General features: G+C 38.4%; 2 protein-coding genes across 2 annotated transcripts in view; one reads left to right on the top strand and one right to left on the bottom strand.

Moving 5' to 3' along the window:
• The window catches only part of LOC101856617 (dynein assembly factor 6, axonemal), an 11576-nt gene extending 2868 nt beyond the window's left edge, over positions 1-8708 (top strand). The window contains exons 2-7 of the mRNA XM_005111029.3: positions 527-677; positions 1506-1584; positions 3247-3340; positions 5704-5800; positions 6500-6585; positions 8291-8708. Of these exons, the coding sequence (XP_005111086.1) occupies positions 594-677; positions 1506-1584; positions 3247-3340; positions 5704-5800; positions 6500-6585; positions 8291-8417 (567 nt within the window). The 5' untranslated portion in view covers positions 527-593 and the 3' untranslated portion in view covers positions 8418-8708. The remainder of the gene's footprint in view (positions 1-526; positions 678-1505; positions 1585-3246; positions 3341-5703; positions 5801-6499; positions 6586-8290) is intronic.
• A 7316-nt stretch (positions 8709-16024) lies between these two features.
• LOC101856477 overlaps positions 16025-24276 on the bottom strand; it is a gene marked incomplete at its 5' end in the record, with an annotated part of 41492 nt that continues 33240 nt past the window's right edge. Inside the window, 6 exon segments of the mRNA XM_035973073.1 lie at positions 16025-16409; positions 16833-16946; positions 18242-18430; positions 20714-21394; positions 22279-22410; positions 23821-23926. Of these exon segments, the coding sequence (XP_035828966.1) occupies positions 16353-16409; positions 16833-16946; positions 18242-18430; positions 20714-21394; positions 22279-22410; positions 23821-23926 (1279 nt within the window).

Raw genomic sequence — 24276 nt, 5'->3', positions numbered from 1 at the left:
TCTTTGAGAAGGCTGCTGTTCAACATCCACAGGTTCAAAAGTAGATGAAATAGGAAAAGGAAGTCCAGGGGATGTAACTCAATAATCATGAGTGGCAAAACTCTCCTCAAATGACTTGCAGAGTTTTGTCCCTTAAAATTGTCCAAAGTGGGTGGAATTACCCCGTGGGTGGAATTGCCCCGGTTCACCTACATACTCAGTAAACTGACTCTCAATGTTATTCTAATGCATGCTCTAAGGTCATACGAATACTTGTAATTTGTAACAAGATGGTTAAGATGGAAGAATTTTGATGGATGATTGTAAAAATGACCTTCTGCATCTTTCTTTAAAGTTTGTGTCTCAAACACCATTTCAACAAATGCTGAATAATTCCTTTCATTTGTGTTCATCATGAGCAAGACTGATTGTTAAGTTTTCACTACCTCAGTCTTCTTAATTTCATGATTTTTTCACCTATTAAGTATAAAGTACCTGCAGGCTTTTTAAAAACTAATATAGTGTCCTTTTTCCTTCTCTGTTTTAGGAATATTCCATTGGATACAATCTTCAGAAAAAGACCTTTTTGCACTACCACAGACCACTGCATCATTATGTCTTTGGCACCAACGCAGATCAGTGCAATTGTTGACCTTTTTAAAGACCCAGAGGAAAATTCAGACAGTGATGAAGATGTGGTAAGAATTTGAATCTTATGTCATATGTGTGTTTACGGTCCTTATTTTTTACAGCCGAGAAAAATTTTCGTCTGGCATAATTAAGTATTATCTTGTCTTATCTTACATTATTTTTAATGGTGTTGATGACAGCAGATGTACTGTGGTCCTTTCATGCTGTGAGAATGGTTCTTTACTGGCCATTGTTTTGATTACCTCTATTTTGATGTCAAAAGTTTGAATACTTGATGATCACTTTAAAGTTGGACTTGATCACAATTTAGTTTCTCATTGAGTAATTTCTCAATGCATCCAGTCCTGTCTTAACGGATGCAAAGACTTGTAACTGGAGTTCAAGGTGGAATGATTAGACACTTAATTATCTTTCTTTACATTTTTAGTTTTTGGGTTGTGGAATTTTAAAACACAATTGTGAAGCGTGCTGACAAAATGAGTTACTTTTCACAATCTGAGAATGGAGATATCTGTCGAAAATCAACACTAGGCTTTCTTCAAGTCTGCATTGTCTTTTATTTTTCCATACTTTCAAATTGTACAAACTACACATATAAAGTTAGTGGTTGGTTGGCGGGTTCTCTGGTGTGATTTGCTCCTTCTTTCCTATCAAACATCTATCGTCCTGATCTCTCCTCTGTCTTTTTTTGTGTATGTGACTCTCTTGTAAAACATCTATTCTTCGGCACTTATATGACCTTATTGTGTTGAAAGTGCCGTAAAACTCTTACTAAAACTAAAACCAATAAAGTTGATGTATCAGTTTCCATAAATAAGGCCTAAATCCGAGAAGTAACTCGTTTTGTCAGCACACCTCATAATTTCTCCTCCCAGGTCACAGGCGGGAGCACTGCAGCACTGGGTCCTGGAAGCATTGGGCCAGAAAAAGGCTCAGAGGACAATTCAGCTACAGGTAAGTTATTACAGGTTTTTCTCTATTTAAAAAAAAGTTTTAGTAGAGTTTTACGGCACTTGCAACACAATAAGGTAAAATATCGAAGATTAAAAGTGTTCTAAGAGAGTAACAAACATAAAAAGAGAAGGAGGAGAGATAAAGACGATAGTTGTTTGATAGGAAAGAAGGAGCAAACCACACCAGAGCACCCACCAACCACCCGTGTTTCTCTCTATGTTTGAGTTTCTATTGATTGATTTGTTTGAGCTTATACCTTTGTACACTGAGAAGGGAGTTACAAAGTTTTATACTTACTTTAATTTTTATTAGGCCACAGTCTACAAGTTTGAGGTGCAATTCACACACACACACACACACACACACACACACACACACACACACACACACACTCACACACACACGCACACATGTAAGTAAAGGTCTATATATTATGCGTGTATATATATTTATGCATAGATGTCTAACAATACTTTTTACCTCATCTGTGGGAGTTGAGGGTGTCTTTGTAATGATCTGTTTGTGTATAGAAGAGTGTTAAATTCATTTTTGAGATTGTCATGTAAACAAGCCCAGAGCAGAAAAGTTGCTGGAGGCTGAAAAAAGATTTCTAGTCTCAGGAAGAAACAGTAGGAGCAAGGTCTTTTGTGAGTTTTTATATCTTTGAGGAATTTTTTCATTGTCAATACTTTATCAGTTTGCATAGGTTATTCAGAAGTGCTTAAATTATGAAACTTTGGACTGTACCCACGCGTATATGTGAGGCAGTGTGGTGAAATCAGGCGCTCGTCAAAATAATAAAAGTGAAGAAACTGGCATTTTCCAGCAAGTTTATGAATTTTTATCGAATTTTTGTTCTTTTGCTCAACCTCATTTCTGCACATTAAAGAAAACATTTCTGTGTGAATTGTTCTGAAAAACTATAAAAAGGAACCAAAAAATGTAAATTTTCAGTTTCCACGGACTCTAAAGCTAAGGAACAACTAAACTTTGGTGTCCATTTTCTCGCAAATTTTACCTCTGAAACCAGGTGAACCCACCTCATCGCTAATATCTCGACTTGTATCCGAGATAAATGGAAATTTTTTTCATCAAAAGCAAGACAAATGAACAAGCTTTACCTTTAAGCAGATACCAATAACTCCACATGCCTCCAAATTGACGAGCGGCTGATTCCACCGCGTTATGACAATATATATGCAAAGTGAGAAAAAATATTCCTGGAAAGTGTGTAGTGTGTAAAAGATTATCAAGTACTTTGTTATATCAACCGTGCAAACGTATAAAGTTTATTTTCAGTAAGAGTTTTACGGCACTTGCAACACAATAAGGTCATACTAAAATAAGTGCTGAAGATTACAGGTTTAACAAGAGAGTAACAAACACAGAAAAAGGAGGAGGAGAGAGAAGGACTATAGTTTTTTTTCTAGGAAAGAAGAAGCAAACCACACCAGAGCACCCGCCAACCAGCCACTACAAACGTATAATGGTGTATTTGCTTTGCAAATTGTTCTGTATATTACAAAAACATCCATTTTTTTTTTCTTAAAATTTTCACTTGGCATCTGACATAGAAAAAAAAACCCTATTATTTTGTCCTTTTTTTTTCCCTATCATCATGCTTCAGTATGAAACTCTTTTTCCTTTCTTTCTTTCTTTCAGAACCTGAAAAGAAGAGTAAAGACATTTGGGCAGAAGAGGAAATTGCTGAAGGTTCTGAGTTCGACTCTGTTTATGATCCTCGACCACAGCCAGAGTAAGCTTTCCTGTACCATCGGTCACAGAGTGGGCCCAGAGAAAGATGTTCTATTCATCTTTTTTATCGTCCACCTTAAGTGAACTGCTTTCTATGTTATTGACACGATCACATCTTCCTAGAAAAAAGCATTGAGGGACCAGATTTATTTTTAAAAAGTTTATTATGAGTCAGCAAATTAACAGAAATGGAACTGGTCCCAACGTATGCTACAAAGATAAGTGTGTCCTTGGAGAATGTGTGGCTGCTGAATATATTATTACTAGCTGGGTACCTTGTTCGATGAACGGGCTCAAAAGAATCGATCGTCAAGTTGTTTTAGAATAAGTGCACACTGCATGTGAACGGAAGTCTCACTTGTTTACAAACAATGGCGTCTTAGAAGACAGACTTTCCCCACATTAGATCTAAACAAAACTAATAAAAAAACTGAAAATTAGACTATAACTGTGCACCCTTTAAATGATTTTGAACCACAATTAATTTTTTTCAAATTTGAAAGTTAAAGTGGTTCGGAAGTTTTAGGCGACCAAAGTGACAAACTTTCACAAATATATAATATACTAGCTGGGCCCCCGTTCGATGAACGGACTGAGACAGAAGCAAGAAAAAGAATTTGACAAAGGAGTCCAGAAAAAGCAATGGTGGGCATCAAACGTAAGGATCACAGTCGAATTTAGCACCAAGTAAAAAAAAAGAAAACATGAGGCTAGATCTATGGGTCGCACACTTAAAATAGTGCACAGTATTGCGCGACAATGCGCGATAGTATCGAACGGAAGTACAACTTTAAATAAACAAACCTGGCGGATTTTCTAAAATTACAGAGACAGAAGCGTCGGCCTACAAAAGCGATCGGCGAAATAAAGAAATTTAGCTTTTTGCAGCAAAACTGTCTGAAAACTGAAAAAACGAAGGGCATCATGATCTGAAGAATATTTCAAAGAATCTTTGGCGAAAACCGCATGTCGATCGATGCAGCCATTAAAAAGCCTTTTGAGTAGCAAAATTCGGCCACCACAAATAGATAATAGATATATAAATGGGTAGTTTCTAGGATTTTGGTGCACTGTTAATGTTTTATCCTTTGGTTAAACTTCTGTATCACTTAAGTCACTTCTCATCACATATTCATACTTGCAACATCCCATAGAGACTTGTTTTATTTTTTCTGCCTTCAAATATTTTTAGTTTTCTTTTAGAGTGTTTTCGAGAAAAGAAAATATCATTGCCTCTTGCTTGATTTATTTGAGTAATTCCTTTGAAATTTTATGAAATAGTCAGTGTTCTTCTTGTTTGTGAATTATGAGTTTTTAAATATTGAAGTTTTCTGACATAATAAGTGTAACTGGAACATGAAATAGGCTCCCCCTGAAAAAGTTCAAAGTAACCCGAACAAAGTTTTTCTCTGCAGTTTTCAGTATCATCTCCCATGACACTGAAGTGAAAAAGTGAGACCAGATGACATTTCCACTGATGCCTTTGATCGAGCTGGTGTGTTTTCTCGCCAGCCAAAAGATTGATTCAGAATGAACATTGAGTGGATTGTCCTCTGCTCACTTGGCTCAGTGTCAATGATACACTGATTTGACCTGAAATCTTTTGTTCCCATAAATTTTGATATTGATCAAGGTGCTTTCCACTCCCTCTTCTGTAAATGGTTTTTAGTTTAAGTATGTGGGTCGTTGGACGGGTGCTCTGTTGTGGTTTACTCCTTCTTTCCTGTCAAACATCTATTGTCCTTATCTCTCCTCCTTCTTTTTTGTGTATGTTACTCTTCTCTAACACATCTATTTTTTGGCACTTATATGGCCTTATTGTGTTGTAAGTGCTGTAAAACTCTTACTACAAGTGAAGCAGATCCGGGAAAATATTTCCTACCTGGTCGGCAAATTGTAACCCAACACCGACTAGGCCTGAAGGAAGGCCAGAATGGGTCGTCAAACTCTTGTGCATTTCCGGTTGGGGCTGGGCATTATTCGTTAAAAAAACAACTACAAATAAATAAGTACTTTGTATTAAAAAATCCGAATGAACAAATCAAAACGGGTCAGAAATTAGGTACCTAGTATTAAAACAGGTACGTAGTTTAAAACTAAGAGGAGAAAGTAATTTCTTTACTGCGAGACCTTACCCCATCTATTACACACATCAATATATATGGATGCAGTCATTGGTGAGTTCTATTTTTTAATATTTAGGTTTTTCTAATAAGCCTAGACATATATATTAAATATTTTGGCACATATTAATATGTTATTTATTTTTAATGGAATTGAATTTTGTACAGAAAAATGTTCAGGTTTTTCTGTCAGAGTCTGCTGGCAACCTTGATGATCTGACTGTTTGATCTTTCCTTGCAGCTACGACATCCTGTACAGCCAGTCGGTGACAAGTGAAGACATCTTTCTACAGATGGGGAACAAAACGCCAATGACTGCAAGCTGTGAGAATATGACTGTAAGTACTTTAACCCCTTTATATCCCCGGGGGGGTAAACCCACTGCAAGGCACAAGGCCCTTTTTTGGTACTAGACCTAAAAATTACCAAAATGTCATTAAATGGGAAATTAAATCAAAACTAGTAAACTTATTTTAATTATTCTTTATCTAATGAACGAACTCCCGGTAAAAGAGACAAGTTTTAGGAAAAGTTTGCGAAAAGTAATTTGACATATCATATGACCTCATGCACTTGCGAGCGCCGTAAAATGTTTACCAAAAAAAAAGAAGCTGAGACAGTCAATGTTTCTGAATGTTTTAGGGGCTGTCAAGGGCATTTGAGAAATAGGAAGTGTGCATTGAGCAAATTCTTGAGTACGCATATGCCATCTGTCACCATTATCATTATCATATGGCAATTTTTGTTATTATTTATTACTATTATTGTTATAACAAAATAATCATTTTTATAATTATCATTTTAGTTATTATCATCATCATCTGCATCAACATTATTATTATTATTATTATTATTATTATTATTATTATTATTATTATTATTATTGTTATTATTATTATTATTATTATTATTATTTTTATTATTATTAATACTATTATTATTATTATTATTAATACTATTATTATTATTATTGTTATTATTATTATTAATTATTATTCTTTTTTGAATTACGACTATGATTGGTATTTTTAACACAGGTTAAGATCAAGTTGCCAGCCACAAAAATGTCGGACGTAGAGCTGGATGTGAAGTCCAAATTTTTAGACTGCCGGACGCCTAGATAGTAAGTCTGGTTATTGGAATGTGTTCAGTCATAGTTTTGTGCAAAATAGAAAAGAGTTTTATGCCCAGTGATCCTGGTGGAGGCATTAAAAAAAATTTGACTTAATTAAATTTTCAGTTTTCTGGAATTGATTTCGGTTTTTGTTTTTGTTTTGTTTTTTGTTATTTTATAGAATTTGTATTTGATCAGATTACTTAAAAGACAAAAACCCCCCCAAAAAACTTAATTAAAACAGGACAATGTCTATCAAACCTTTCTGGGATGAATTTTATAAGGATTGAGTTTTATTAATAGATTGTGAAGTACTGAAGTCATGCTCATCACATGATGACAGAGTAAAAAATGAGCACTCTCTTGTTTGGGAAGAGCACTGAGAATGCTTTATTGCAGCAAGGATGATGAGCTCTTGTCGAACTGTAGGGGAGAGTGAGGAAAAGTGGGCCACCGTGGGAGGATTTTTGAAAAAAAATGAAATAACAAAGGACAAAATGCTTTCCCTACTTTTTTTATAGTAATGAGAGAACCTATGGAAGCAGACTCTTAAACATCTTACCAGTATGCGAAGTGACTTTGTTTGGACCTGCAAGCCTGAGGGTGAAGGCTTATATACCTGTTGAGTGTGTGCAACGTTTTCCCTTATTATATGTGTTCCGCGCAATTTACCGATCGGCTTAAGATTGCGCCGCGCGTTTTAACGATCAACAATCGAATAATTACGCTGTGTGTTTTAACGATCTTATAATTGCATCATTCTTGTGAGCTCTAAGTCTTTAGTTTCATATCTTTATTTTAATTTTAATTTTAATTTTCATATTTTTACACTTTTGAAAATGTATGTGAATGTTCCTTGATGCGAGTAAAAAAATAAAGATGGAAGTGAATTTGAAAAAAATTATACGATCGTCAAATTGGTAAATTACGTGGAACATTGAAAGTGATACTCAAGAGATCTATCTGTTGGCCCAAGGGAACTCAGGTGCATACATCCTCTAGGCTCAGGGCACCATGACTCAAAGTGTCAAAGGGCCATCATCATCGATAATTTATTTATAGAGACCCCAGCCATCCTTGTCCAGGTGCTGTTTTATCCAGTGTCAGAGGGTTAATGAAGAAAAAATATGTCATGTCAATATTTACATTACATTTTTTTGGTCAAAACTGAGAGTAATCAAACAATTCCACATTAACCCAGTCTGTTTTAGTAGATATGTTGCTTTTACATATGACCTGCATCGATGACCTACTTTAAGTACAAAATCAAACTTTCTTATCAAATATTTTTGCTTAATAATATGAGCAAAATATTTTTTTCATTCAAATTGACATGTTTCTATTTTTATTTGACATTTCTGGTTGATTTTATGGTAAAAGTTTCTGTTCAGAAAAATCAGCTTAGTTTAGTTTTAGTAAGAGTTTAACGGCACTTGCAACACAATAAGGTCATGTAAGTGCTGAAAACTAGAGGTGTTACAAAAGAAAAACAAACATAAAAAAGATGGAGAAGAGATAAAGACGATAGTTGCTTGATAGGAAAGAAGGAGCAAACCACACCAGAGCACCCGCCACCCATCCACAAATCAACTTAAATTACTTTGAGGAAAGAATACCAATACTGATTAACAAAGTTGTTCTTGTACTTATTTGAAGCACTTATTTTATGTTATTGTAATAGACATTTTTTCTCTTTTTTTTGTTTGTTTTTCAGCAAACTTGGGCTTCATTTGCCTCATCCTGTGGACCCAAAAAGTGGAAATGCAAAGTGGGATGGAAAAAATGATACATTAATTGTCTCTTTAAAGATGAGTCGGGAATATGACATGTTTAACTTTTGAAACTGCATTCTGTATCAGATTATATTTTTATTTTGTGTTTCATATCCATGAATAGCTGCTGTCGCCTTTGAGTGGAATTTTTAGTGTCTAATAGCCAGTTTTCGTGGGTCACACGTTACTGAAAGCTGAGTTGAATTTTTTTAGGATCTGCGAAGTAAAAGACAAAATGTTTGTGTTTATACTATTCTTTGCTTGGTATGAATACTTTCATGGAGAACTTAACCCTGTCCGTAAGCCCTGGGGTCATTTTGTACCCCTGGGGTTGTATTCCTCATATTTTAGAATACTTTTAGTATGAAGATCTCTTTGAAACTTTCAGTATTTCTCAAAAAATCATTTTGACAGAGTGCTATACAAAGCGTACGGATCGAATTAACGAGTAACTTTCTCTTTGGAAAGTGGTGGCACAAAGTTCCCCACGTCGTAGGGAAACGATAGTTAAACACGATGTACGGATAGGGTTAAGCAAGAATGAAACGAAATGTCAGTAATCATCTTCAGAGAAAATCATGTTAATGCCTCATTGTAAAAGATGCTTAATTACAAATAAAACAAATTACAATGGAATTCTGATAAAGTCAACACCTCAGGATCGAAAAAAAGTGTAATATTACATTGGTTCAAGACTCTCCCCCCCTTACACTTTTCTCACAGATGCCAAAGACATCCCCCCCCCCCCCCCACACACGTCTTGTAATGCTACATTGTACGCTTATAATAATAATAATAATATGACATTTGTATCGCTCAAATCCATATTGCAATCATTGTTCTATGCGCTTTACATGATATTCATGAAATTTGTGGAAAGCTACTGCCAGCTTGTACAGTGTACATATATTTGTTTCGATTTGACTGATTAATAAACTATTTTTAAATGATGTTTTGCCTTTGATTTAAATTGTTTTCATGAAAAAGAAAATATGCGTAAAATTGTTATGACTTTACAAATGTTGACTCACGTCTTAGTGCTTTGTAAATATTTTTCATAATTAATATTATCACATATATATATATCAATATCTGGTGCAAACTCGGGAGGGGGCTCTCGTGGCCTAGAGGTTAAGGTGTTGGCCTCTCATTCAAAGGTCCCGGGTTCAAATCCAGGTAGTGACCAAAAAATTTTCTTCTATAAAATTGTCTCCTTTCACCTCCTTTTCTGCTCTCTAGCAATGTTCTGTCATCTGCTTTCGTCTCCTCTTTCTGCCCCCACCCCCTCACCTCCTTTGCCCCTCCTCTGGGCTCCCGACTCTTTCTGCAGCCTTTCTTCTGCTACTCCTTGGCTCCTTATTACTTCTGTCTTTCAGCCACACTCCTGATCTCTTCTGGTAGGAAAGATCTACACCTAGCCTTCTTGGACAAGGACAAAAAATCTCGGATGTCCTGTGTGCAAGTTGCGCACGTTAAAGATCCCTTGGTAGTCTAAAATTGATAAGAGAAGGCTTTGGCTGCCACCCGGGCAAAATTCAAAATTTCCTACATGTGTCCAGCGTGCTCGTATGACCTTATGTAGTTGCGAGCCCTGTAGAACACTTACTAAAAAAAAATGGAAAGTGACCGTTTGTATAGGTGGCTGTCATGGCAGGTTCGACTGTAGTTTTATTGTTTCTTGTGGCTTGAGAGCGATCAGAATTTACACTTTGGAGGTAATAGGTCACCTTTTTCTTCTTCAAACCTTTTTTTTATGCCAGCCAAAGTTTAAACATATTATTCTGGTTGTAACTTTTGATCTCTCAACATGCATGCAGCCTCAGATTACCCATTATCTGTTGCAGTTCTCCAGTCGGTACCGGTGTAGCGTTACTACAAGAACAAGTAGTTCACCGGTACATGACGCTTTCTCACGCTTGTTTGTGAGTTTGTACGTAAATGTGTAGACTATTATAAATGTTCGGTTGTCTTTAGTATTGTTAGCTTGCTTGTATAGTGCGCTTCAGGCTAGGCCTACGCCATGTTAAAACGATAAATTTGTGTGACTTGTGTGGTTATAACTTTCTGGAGATCTTACAACATGACACTGGTATAGTGTTCTCAGAGCAACAATACCAGAGCAGACTCTCTCATGAAAACTGTTTTTGCACACACCCAAGCATCCTTCTTTCCTATCAAACATCTATCGTCCTTATCTCCCCTCTTTCTTTTTTATGTTTGTTACTCACTTGTAACACTTCTAATCTTCTGGCGCTCATATGACCTTGTGCAGTTGTGAGCGTCGTAAAACCTCTACTAAAACTTTTTAAAAACCACCCAAGCAGTTTACGTGTGGTCTTTTGACATTCAGGGAAGGACTTTTTTGGAAGAAGGTTTTCAGGATGGTGCGTGACATTCGGAACACCCGATATATTATAGTGCAGCCTCTCTATAAGGACATGTCAGGACCAGAAAAAAATGTCGTTACAGAGAGTTGTCGTTATAGAGAGGCAACCAAAATATTACTATTGATATATATATATAAATACATAATATATAGCTGATATGGGAAAAATCAGGACCTGATCATGAGCACCTTGTCGCTATACAGAAGACGTTGTTATATTGAAGGTCGTTATAGAGAGGCTGCACTGTATATTATATAAAATATAAGGAAGAATATTAACAACAAGGCACTTTTTGTATTCATTTTATTGTTAATTTTTGTTTTCTTCTATGTCATAATTATTATATCATATATCATACATTTGGTTTTCGTATGAAAACATTGATAAAGGTGATAAACAGAGGTGGTTTTTGTTCCTCATTGAGGTAAAACATAATGATAAAGGCATTGAACAACAATAACAACAATGACAACAACAACTACAACAATGATTACATCAACAACAACATTAAACAACACAATGAATTGTGTTAACAAACGAAACAAAAATACAGACTTCCTTAAATGATTGTTCTGACATAGACACTTCATAGCGGCTTTTATGTGTGTCATGACGCGGTGGAATCAGGTGCTCGTTAATTTTAGGACATATGGAGTTATCGGTACCATTTTTAAAGCTTGTTCATTTGTCTTGCTTTCGTTGACATGAATAGAAGTCGAGATATTTGCAACTGAAGGACGTGAGGGTCCCTTAGCTTCAGAAAAAAAGCGAAAAAATGGCCGCCAAAGTTTGGAGACTTTCAAATTTCAATGCTTGACAGTCCTTTGAAAATACAAATTTACATTTTTTGCCTTAACTCAACATTTTTCAGTAAAATCCACACAGATGTGTTTTTAAATGGACTTTAAAGGTACGGAGTAAAAAAAAATTTTTGCGATAAAAATGGCCAAACCGACAGAAAAATGCCAGTTTCTTCGATTGCATTATTTTGACGAGCGCCTGATTTCCCCACGATGCCTCACATATATTTTTACATACTGTGATAGCTATAACAAACTTTGTAACTTGACCTTTCAAGTATCGATACATTTCATGTTTTGGTCAGGAGTCAGGATGATACAGGTATGATGAACTTGTGTTCTGGCAAAAATATTTGAGGACGGAATTCATTTTCTGAGATTACACTTTATCATTTGTGGAGTAGTCTGCAGTGGAGTGTAGTGACCGCAGTAGTATAGATTGTCTGTTTGGATTGTCCATTTCTTTGTGGAGTGTAGTGACAACAGTAGTACAGATTGTCTGTTTGGATTGTCCGTTTGTTTTCTGAGTGCACTGACCGTAGAAGTACAGATTGTCTGTTTGTGGGAGTATAGTGACTGTTGTAGTACAGATTGTCTGTCTGTCTGTTTGTTTGTGGGAGTGCATTGACCGTAGAAGTACAGATTGTTTGTTTGTTTGTATGTAGAAGTACAGTTTGTTTCTTGTTCAGAAAAAAGAGAAACACATCGACTAAAAAACAGTCATTTAGTGCAAATAAAAAAAGACAGACACAAACAATGTTACAATAGAGGGAAATAAAAGAACAGCCGACGTTTGTTATGAAAAAGAACAGCACATGAACTGAAAAACGGTACTTCGGTGCAGACAAAACACAGACAGACAGACAAACAGACAGACAGACAGACAGACAGACAGACAGAAATGATAGAGGAAATAAATCAACAAGACCAATTGGTGTCACCCTCTGACCACCGGTCAGTAAAGATTGGACACTCCAGTGAAGTGAGGGAACAACTCAATGCCGTGGAGTCATGGAAGGAATGATGAAACAACAAAAAAGACGATATGTGTAACGATGTGGTGGAATCAGGCGCTCGTCAATTTTTGGACGTTTGGAGTTATTGGTATCATCTTAAAGCCTGTCCATTTGCCTTGCTTTCGATGAAAAGAATATATATTTTTATCTTGGATACAAATCGAAGTATTTGCCATTAAAGGAGGTGGTGGTCGCCTGCTTTCAGATGCAAAATTAGCGAGAAAATGGCCGCCAAAGTTTAGATATTTCCTTAGCCTGAGAGTCTGTGAAAACTTATAACTTACATCTTTTGTACCTTTGATCAAATGTTTTTCAGTAAAATCCACACAGACATATGTCCTTTAATGGGCATGAAAAGTGTTGAACCAAAAAACAAAAATTCAATAAAAATTCCCAAACCTTCAGAAAAATGCCACTTTCTTCATTTTCATTATTTTGACGAGCGCCTGATCTCACCATGCTGCCTCACATATTTCTTCAGGAAAACAATACGGAAAATAACAATGACAACAATAGCAGCTTTTGGTGTCGATACAACAACCACACTGTTGAGAAATGGAACAGCTGTGGCAACTGCAAGGAAAGGAGTAACTATGGCAACCACAAGGAATGGAGTAACTATGGCGACCACAAGGAATGGAGTAACTATGGTGACCACAAGGAATGGAGTAACTATGGTGACCACAAGGAATGGAGTAACTGTGGCAACCATAGGGAATGGAGTAACCATGGTGACCACAAAAGCCGAGCTAGACACAAAAACCTTTGGTACAGTGCTTTGAGTTTCAAGTCCCTTGCAACAAAAAGAAGGCTGCTTGACGAAGGCATAGCTCTTTAGAACATGCAGAAGAAAGAGTACATGGGATATATACAAACATATCAGCTGCAAATGCCAACAAGAGACAAGATGAAGAAAGGAACGCATATGAAAATAATGTAGTGTAGATGCTAAACGTCGAAGAATGATCTCATTCTAACTTACAGACTGCATGATAAATTACATAAAAAGTAGAAGAAACTTAACTTTTACAATCACAGAACACAGTAATATACTTATTTTCAGTATTATCCCATGTTTTGCGTTTTTCATGTGTCTGCGTAGAAAAATTATAAAAAATAACATAGTTTAAACAGTTCATTTTGTAGCAGAATTGCCAACCTGTAAGCAATTGCGTAGTATGTCTCCTTGTGCTGTCCCCATCGTTTTATGCAAGAAAAGTTCTGAAATTATGCAAACTGAGCCCAAAAATGTGAAATTATGCGATTCTGTCAATTTTAACAAAGAATTATAAAGGAAAAAAATAAGAAATTATGCAAAAAAATGATCAAATTTTGCTAAATTATGCGGGGTGCATAAAACCACAGGGACAGCTTGTGGAAGGCCTGGAATTTGTCGGTGTTGCCCGATTCTGCATAATTCAAGTACTCATCGTGAGTTGAGAATATGCAAGAAATTGCTGATACCTCTTGTTTTGCTCCATCAAGTATCGGAATCGGAAATAAATAATTAGCATTCGATGACAGAATTCGGTTTGCGTTCAGGTCTTCGCTTTTTTTAAACTGCTGAAATCCCAGCAAGTTCCAAAATAAGCATTTCATTATTAAAATATGCAAAACTCAAGATTCTCCAACCTGAAAAATAAGCGAAGTGAATTTGGGGGGTTGGCAAATCTTTTGTTGAGTACACGCAGTCTACCTCTAAAGCAATGACGTCATGATTGTCCAAGAGGAACATGGTTGATTTATCTCTGATAAAAATTTAAACTAAAAATGCCTTAGGTGTCAGTCTGTAAAACCAAAACTAACAAAAGTTTTAAACACTACAAATCTGGCTTGTATCTCCTCCTTACAGTGCATCAAGAGGTGCCTACATCTATAATAATAATAATCTAAATAGCATTTGTATAGAGCAAATCTCCGCTCAACAGCAAGCTCTATGCGCTTCACAATCTATACTATTACCCCAACAGACCTGAGAGCATTCTAAAACAACCTCAACTTCCTGGGAAGCATACAGTGCCAGCAGCCATTTATAGGCGCTAAAACACTAACATGATGACAAGATGATATCTCCATCTTATTCCCCATTTTTGAGGATAAGGATGATAGTTTTCTGGGCCTCTTGGACGTTATAGGCTGGTATTGTTATCACACCTGGTGAGCAGCAAGCAGCAACATATCACAAGCACGTATACGAGTAGCTTCAGTACATTTCCAGTGTTTCCAAAAAATATGCACAAATTTGTACATTTAATTTATTTGTAGATAAACTATAATAATATTCATAGAGCTATAATGATCCATGAAGTAAGAGTAAGAGGTAGATCTATACAGATTTTTACTTTCTAGTTTTTATTGGGAACCTATTTATTTATTCTCTCCTTTTACCATCAGGTAAATATGATTGCTTTTAAGCACAAGTGGGCTATCCCGAAAAATGCTGTTTTGAGAAAAATGAAAGTAAAGTTTTTGCCCCTTTTTCAATTTCTTTAAAAGACATGGAGAGTTTTCTCTATAACCAAACAAATATACACACCAATGAAACCAAACTTCTCCAATAGGTAGGGTAATGCCTTCTTTTGGTGTTGGTCAAGATTTCTGGAAACCCCTGAAATCTGGGTTAGCCCGCTTGTCCTTAAAAGCGACCATATAAGGCAGAGAGCAATGGACAGCACACTTGCCAGTCTCTGGTCGCCTCCTTTGATCTTGGCACATCACGGCCCCAGTGCTTTCTTATAGTATCTCCATTTTTTAAACAGTGAAAATTGACTTCTTCTTAAGCTCACTCTTTGTTATGAACTGTTTTCACTGTTATTAAAAATGGAGATATGACAAGAAAGCACTGAGGTCGCGACATCTAGGCCATAAGTGATTATTACAAGCTGGGATACAGTACATTTACCTTTAACACGTTGCCATTTTGGGGAAAATCCAAAGAAACTGGGAGGTAAACATGCAAGATGAGGTGGCAAAATGTTAAATTAGCTTGGTAGAGCGTAAAAATTTGTGCATAAGTATAACGTATCGTAGTGTATGGCAGTTGTCGAGACATGTTGTATCTGTCGTATTATACATAGATTTTCCAAGGACATGGTACATGGTATTTGTGTCATGACGTGGTGGAATCAGGCGCTCATCAATTTTTGGGGAAGTGGAGTCATTAGTATCATCTGAAAGCTTATATTTGCCTTGCTTTCAGTGAAAAAAATACCCACCTATCTTGAATAGAAGTCGAGATATTTTTAAAAAATTGAAAGAGGTGCGGTTGCCTGGTTTCAGTGGTAAAATTAGCGATAAAATGGCCACCAAAGTTTGCTAAAGAGTCCTTCACAACAGAAAAATGATATATTTTGTGCCTTTCATCAACGTTTTTCAGTAAAATCCATATATGGAAATGTGTTTTTATTTATGGACATAAATGGGGTTGAGCTAAAAAATAAATATTAGATAACAAAAATTCCATAAACATGGCCAAACTGGCGGGAAAAATGCCTGTTTATCCAATTTCGCTATTTTGACGAGCGCATGATTTCACCACCATGCCTCTCATTTGGGAAATGTACTTTGTATAGATCTACTACGTCTTGATGCGTCAAGATTTTTAGTGAATGTTGGTAAAAGTAAAGTATAGCCCCACACCTGGTACTACTTGGACTAATTTCAATCCGGAGCTCAAACACATTTCTGTCACAATGCTCAACTCTGTACAATATTGTCAGTAAAGATAAAGCGTGCTTCCGGTCCCCGATGTTTCCCTGATGTTTTCCCGATGTTTTCCCGCCCATAGTCCAGACAATATCATCAACTGGCTTTGGCCGCGGCTTTTTTCTTCCTCTCTTTGATGCGCTCTTTGAGAGACTGGGGATTCACAAAAGAAAACAAAACGTGTAAGATTAATAATAATAATAATGATGAAGATGATGCTGATGATGATGATGATAATAGTAAAAATGATGATACTAATAATAATTTAAAAAATAATAATAATGATGATAACAATAATCATAATAATAATCATCATAATAATAATAATGATAATAATGATACCAGACCATGCACCTCCTGAATGATCCAATTTGTGTCATAGAGGACCAAAAACATATTCACAAACATTTCCAATCAATCACGAGTAAATAGCCCGCGCGCAGGCACACAAATACAAACACACACACACACATACACACACACACACACACACACACACACACACACACACACACACACACACACCCACATACACTCACACACACAGATACCAGCCCACACAAGACCCGACCCTACCTGAGACAACTTGACGGTAGATGGTCGGTCCAGCAGATTGTCCAAAGTCTCCGGAGACGTCTTGATGGTGTGGACAATCTCAAGCTGTAGCAGTTGACCTGAGAGGCCTGTCACCTATGAGGGGAAGTGTGATAAGATAAGATACGATAAGTTAGGATAAGATGAGATATGTTAAGATAAGATAAGAAGATACATTTTTGTTGTTCAGATCCTCGCACATTGGTTTGGTGTTTCACCACGTACACACACATATACACACACGCACACACACATTCACACTCACGCAGGCTTACAGTCACATGCAAAATATGTGTCACAACGTGGTGGATTCAGGCGCTTGTCAATTTTTGAGCAAGTGGAATTATTGGTATATAGTCGGTGGCCTAGTGGTTAGGCTCTCGGACTCGCAACCGTAAGGTCGTGGGTTCGAATCCCGTCAGAGGCCCGACGTTGTGTCCTTGGGAAAGGCACTTTACACAAATTTACCTCACTTCACCCAGGTGGGAATGGGTACTCGGCTATAGACAGTGAAAGATCTTGTCAGTTTGTTAGTGTTTGAGCGCTTAATCAGCTGCTTGCACTGTATGCTTCCCGGGAAGCTGAGAATGTTTCGGAGTGTTCTATGGTCTGCTGGGGTAATAATAGAGTGTAAAGTGCATAGAGCTTGCTGTTGAGCGGGGATATGCGCTATACAAATGCTACTTATTATTATTATAGTATAGGAGGAAAACGATTTTGTCAAGTTTTCGCAGCTAATTAGAAAGCATGCTATTTTGTTTGTTCCAACACCTGATAAGTTTCCGTTTCCCTTTCAGAGCCTTCAAACCTATAACATTCCCAAGTGTTTTTTCGTTTTATTTTGTTGTCTTTTTTCACAAAGAAAAACAACAAATTGCCATGTGGAATACATCCCCAAAGCTGAAATTTTCAGAATAAGAAAATTTAGAATGTCAGAGGGGTTTTTCTTCGGGTAACGAAAGATGAAAATTTTCTTTAAAAAATAGACCAACTTGACTTAGCAGAATTTTGAGAGTGAAAGATGGTTCCTCTCTGTATGACCACTACAATGACCACTACAGTAACCACTACAATGACCACTACAGTAACCACTACAATGACCACTACAGTAACCACTACAATGACCACTACAATGACCACTACAGTAACCACTACAATGACCACTACAATGACCACTACAGTAACCACTACAATGACCACTACAGTAACCACTACAATGACCACTACAGTAACCACTACAATGACCACTACAATGACCACTACAATGACCACTACAGATGGTTCCTCTCTGTATGACCACTACAATAACCACCACAATGACCACTACAATGACCACTACAGTAACGACTACAATGACCACTACAGATGATTCCTCCCCGTCTGACCGTTACCTCTGCCTCCAACTCCTCCAGATTGTCCGAGTATTTGTCAAAGTCTGTCTTGAGGGCGTCGTAGGACTTCTCCGAGTGGTTGATTTTCTCGGCCAGTAAAATCTTCTCGTGTGACTTAGCGAGTATCTTGTCCTGCACCACCTCTAGGTTGGCCTCCATAGTACGAAGGTAGTCCTCCAGTTCTCGTACCTAGTGGGTCACAGGCAAAGCCAAACATCAATGAGAAGCAAAGACTACATGTAGTTTTAACTGTCACAGAGGAGAATCGTGGTTTCAGTGGCAAGTAGGAAAAGGGGGCATTTATACATGTACAGTATAAATCTTGTAACGAGTTCCAACATAAACATGGCAAGTGCATAACTCACATTGCTCATTTTCTTCAAATAATACACCACAAAAGACAGAGAACAAAATGATTTGGCCACCTGTTACGGCATATGTCACCTGACCAGCCAGCCTCGAGAGCCTACAACACCAAGCACTCAGGCTATAAAGGAAGAGGAAGGCCATGCAAAAGGTTGATTGAGGGTGTCAAGGAAACCCTGAAAAAACATAATATCACAACTGAAAGAGCTGCGGAGCTGGCCTACCAAGGAAAATGCATCTCCTCTTGACGCTTAACGGCAACAGAGGATAAAAAAGTGAAAAGCAAGTAAGTAATACACCACGACCGTCACTATTTTTGTACACTGACACACAACAGCACTTTATTTTAAAGCTAGGTAACAAATCATTTCACTCAACAGTTTTTAAGAACAGGGAAAAGATAAAATAAGATATGGATAACATAAGATAATACTTTATTATCCCAGAGGGAAATTTTTCTTGGCTGTACCGTAAAAACACATGCAGGTATACACAAAAAAAGAAGGCATAATGAGTAATAAAGGTAACTGGTACTTAACTCATTTAATGCTGAGTGCTCTAGCAGTGAACTCCCCTCAAATACTGGGCAGTTTTGTTATGGCAACATAAAATTAGGTCTACCAACGAAAATAAATAAAAACTAGCGGGCTCAGTGGCTGTTCGAACAGAAAAAAATGTCTCCTTGACCTTTCCCATTATGCATCACGATTAGTAAAATAATGTGGTAGGCTATGGATTAGATAGAGTAATTTTTTTCTATAAAGATAGCGAGGCAGAAAGCGAGAATACTCGTCATTAGTATGTGGGCGGGGCCCAGGTTTTGCGAGTATTCTCGTCCGTAGCAAAGAATGAGCTAACCCTATCCTTACGTCTTGTTTTACTATCGTATTCATACGACGTGGGCAACTCTGTGCCACTACTTTCCAAAGAGGAAATTTACTCGTTAATCCGATCCGTACGCTTCGCATAGCAGTCTGTCAAAATGATTTTTTGAAAAATACTGAAAGTTTCAAAGAGATCTTCATACTAGAAGTATTCTAAAATGTGAAGAATAAAACCCCTGGGGGTACAAAATAACCCCAGGATGTACAGATAGGGTTAAGCAGCCAAAACGGGGAATTTCACTGAACTTGTATTGTTCTACATAAGTCATCAACAAACAATATTCTTTCATATCACTCACTATCAATTACTTGAAAGTCAGAAATGTATTGTTTATAGGTGGTTGATGTAACAAATCCTATTTTAAAAGATAAAAAGAGAGGAGGAGGAGAAGGAGGACAAGGAGGATGAGGAGGGTGGAAAAGATTGCAACCACTATGGCAGAAAGAGTAAAAACACTACGAACGTGTTGTATATTATCACATACTATTATCAGTGTCGTTACTGTGAAGTCTAAATGATGCCATTTCAATATTGTCTTGACAACGAAGAGGGTGTGGTAGTGGAGCAGTTTGTGTGCTCGTTTCCGAAGCAGAAAGTCCGGGTTCGAGCCTCGGTTCGGACACAAATTTTTTTCGACCCCTCCTGCCCACCTAGCAGAAATGGGTACCAGACTTCGAGTTGGGGAAGTAAAGGCGGCGTCGAAAGGAACTGGCCACCCAACCACAATGCTGAAAGTAAGGGGAAGTTGTCTCACTAACAAGGCAATCCCCAATATCCGGATTGGATGCCGAAACAACTTTTTTACTTGACAACGAAATTCGCTTAAAACACCCGAGAATCTGGCTTCAAATCAAGAGGAAGACCGAGAAAGACCTGGCTGGATGGGGTTAAAAAGGTCCAGGAATAACATAACATATCTATCACAGACGCTACACACTTAGCACAGGACCGAAACCTGCACCTCCTCTCAACATCCTAAGGATACAGAGGAAGGAAAAAGTAGAAGTACAGTAATGAAAATGGGTGGTTGGCGGGTGCTCTGGTGTGGTTTGCTCCTTCTTTCCTATCAAACATCTATTGTCCTGATCTCCCCTCCTTCTTTTTTGCGTATGTAACCCTCTTATAACACCTCTAATCTTTGGCACTTATATGACCTTATTGTGTTGCACATACTGTAAAACTCTTACTAAAACTAAAACTAAAAAGTAGTGAAATTCTCACCTGCCGTAAGAGCTTGGTCCTCTTGGTCTGCAGGCTGTAGTTTTTCTTGGTCTGCTGCAGGGTGAGCTTGAGGAAGTCCACCATGCTCTCCTTCTGCTGGATCTCCTCCGACTTGACCTTCTGCTCCACTTTGGACTCGTTCAGCCGCGTCTCCAACTGCTGCAGCTCTTGCTCGATCAGACGAAGTTTTTGCCGGTTGTTGTGCAGAATGCTCTGGGCAATCTTCACGTTCTTCTCCTGCTTCTTTCTCTTCTGTTTCTCCGACATCAAAGCCTGTTCCCTCCTCCTCGCCACCGTTCTCGTCTCCCGAATAAAAGAGTTAATCTCGTGCATGAACTGCTCATCTCTCGCGAGCCACTCCCGCGCCGATGCACACATTTTGAGAATTTTTCCACACACGTCGTGAATAAACCCGAGGATAGGGAAGGCTTTCAGGTCACAGCAGACCATGAGGCGCTGGGAAAAGTCTGAGTCGTCCAGGAGATTCTGGTGGATGCCGTTCCCGTAGCTCTTCACCATCAGTCTGGCGTTGCCGAGCTGGGTGTCAAGGTCTTTGAGGAAACCTTCAATGTCAAGGGCGTACTGCTGGCAGACGGGCACCTGAAGGTCGGCGCTGTGGCTGCCTATGTAGTTGTTGCTGAGGCGTAGAAGGACTGTGTTGTTGAATTTATCGAGAAGCGCCTGCAGAAAGGAAGAAGAGGGTGAAGAGGAGGAAAAATACTACTTTTGTTAGGGGGGTTTTGTTGATAACTCTAACCCCAACAAAATGCTTAGCATTAATGAGTACTGAGGTTGATATAGTCCTATGTGTTACATTTGTCAATGAAACCTATCCATACGTCATGTTTTTACTATCGTATCCATACGACGCGAGGAACTCTGTGCCACCATTTACAAAGAGGAAATTTACTCATTTATCCGATCTGTACGCTTTGCATAGCAGTCTGTCAAAATTATTTTTTGAGAAATACTGAAAGTTTCAAAGAGATCTTCGTACTAGAAGTATTCTAAAATGTGAAGAATACAACCCGGGGGTACAAATGATCCCAGGCATACGGATAGGGTTAATATTACCCGACTGTGGTGGCTTGGAAATAAGAGAGCCCCCCCTCCTACCCTCTCACCCCCCACCCCATCCCAACCCTATCCCAACAGCAAACATCTCCTGCTCCTCCTTCCCGATCCCCTTCTCATCATCATCATTAGCAGAAAGTTAAAGACCCATAGAACTGAAACAGCCCTTGACACCAATTTCAATTTAGGTGGCAACTTCTGATGAAACAACAACAACAACAACAACAACAACAACAACAACAACAACAACAACAACAACAACAACAACAACAACAACAACACGACTGCCAACAAGAACAACAACACCACCACCACCATGACTGCCAACAACAACAACAACAACAACACCAACAGCAACAAAAACAACAACACCACCACCATGACTGCCAAGTAACAACACCACCACCATCATCATTAACAACAACAACAAATCCTACCCTCCCCACCCCACCCCACCCCTCCCTCAAGGTAAAACTCCCCAAAGCTTTTACTTGTAGCGACTCCGTCGTTGACTTCATCTCGTGCCAGAAGTGAGTGATGAACTCCACCAAGGCTTTGTCGGGCTGCTTGTCTCTCCTCAGCTCATTGAGGAGTCGGACCATACGAGTGTCGCTGTCGATCACCTGTATCCGTGTGGGAGGGTGTGTGGGGAGGGGTGGGAGGGGTGGGGAGGAGTGGAGTGGTGGGGGTAAGTGTGGGGAGGGGTGGGGTGGAAGGTGGGGAGTAGGTGTGGGGTGGTGTGGGGTGGTGAGGGGAGGAGTGAAGTAGTGGGTGAGTAGGTGCGGGGAGGGGTTGGGTGGTGTGGGGAGGGGTGGGATGGTGTGTGGAGGTCAGGGGAGGGGAGGTGTGGGGTGGCATGTCGCAGTTGGGTAGTAGGAAAGAGAAGAAAAGAGAAGATAATACTTTATTATCCCATAGAGAATTTTTTCTTGGCTGTTCAGGACCGTAAAAATACATGCAGGTATACATACAAACTTAAATTAGGCCTATAAATTATATATTACTCTCATTAAAATTCAAAATGAAAAAAGAAGTAAAACTGGCAAAATGTACATATCACATCAGATGCATCCTTCAACCACAAGATTACAAGACCTTTAGAGTTTCGTAGATACAAACAGGGAAGGGGATAGAGAGGGATTAAAAAAAGAGGGAGATGAAAAGAAAGTATAAAATAATTGCAACCAAAGAAAATGAATGATTATGCTGAATTGTTGTTGTTGTTGCTCTTTTGATGTTTTGTGCCGGTTTTTGTTGCTGTTATTGCTGTTGGTTTTTTTGTTACAAAAGTTGCTGTCTTTCTATTTGTTGTTGCTGCTGCTGCTGCTGTTGTTGGTGAAATAAAAATTGTGTCCTTTTTTTCTATTGAATTTTTTTCCAGTATTTCTACGAATTCTCATGGACTCATATTCTATGTTCACAGTTCTTCTAACCAGTGTGTGCCATTGTGTAGTGGAGTAATTCACGTTTCCATGGAAACATGAAATGTCTCCGCAAAACCCTTCATATCACAAGACAGGCAGAGAAATGAAAAGTAAGAGCAGCTATCGGCACTGAGTCCTGCCTGCGTTACATAGAAAGACAGAGGATAAAATGGTTTGGCCACCTGTTACGCATGTCACCTGACCAGCCAGCCTCGAGAGCCTACAACACCAAGCACTCTGGCTATAAAGGAAGAGGAAGGCCACGCAAAAGGTGGATCGAGGGTGTCAAGGAAACCCTAAGAAAACATAACATCACAACTGAAAGAGCTGTGGAGATGGCCTACCATAGAAAACTGCATCTCCCCTCAACGCTTAACGGCAACAGAGGATGAAAAAGTAAAAGTAAGTAAAGAAACAACCTGCAAGAGTGGGGAAAAGGATAATGTGTGACATGACATGGAAGAATCAGACACTCGTCATATTCTGGGCCCTTGATTTTATTCCATAACTAATGAATTAGATAACTTTAACTTATCTGCATGCAACGATTGAGTGAACCGAAAAAAACCCAACCCCGCGTACTGTAGTGTGTATTTAGTATTTACAAACCTCCAGTTTGATGTCTCGTTTCCGTAGGTCTGTGTTGGCCTGCAGTAGTCTCTCGTCACACTCCTTGAGGTAGTAGAGAAAGTCTCCGCCTGATGCCGTCTGCACTCTGAGGGAAATTTTAAATTCATTTTAGTGAGAGTTTTACAGCACTTGTAACACAAGTAGTCATATTAGTGCTGAAGATTAGAGGTGTTACAAGAGAGTAACAAACATAAAAAGAAGAAGGAGGAGAGATCAGGACAACAGATGTTTGATAGGAAAGAAGGAGCAAACCACACCAGAGCACCCGCCTGATGCTGTCTCCACTGTGAGGGAAAGATGTATTCATTTTGTTATAGATACACAGAAACACGCACACATAGGAATGCACATACTATGTTCATATATTATGTATGAAGGTATGTACTCTCTCTCTCTCTCTCTCTCTCTCTCTCTCTCTCTCTCTCTCTCTCTCTC

The sequence above is a fragment of the Aplysia californica genome, unplaced genomic scaffold (assembly GCF_000002075.1).
Source record: "Aplysia californica isolate F4 #8 unplaced genomic scaffold, AplCal3.0 scaffold00988, whole genome shotgun sequence".
NCBI classification, from domain to species: domain Eukaryota; kingdom Metazoa; phylum Mollusca; class Gastropoda; order Aplysiida; family Aplysiidae; genus Aplysia; species Aplysia californica.
The sequence above is the reverse complement of the archived record's forward strand: the minus strand, read 5'-3'. Positions and strand labels throughout refer to the sequence as shown.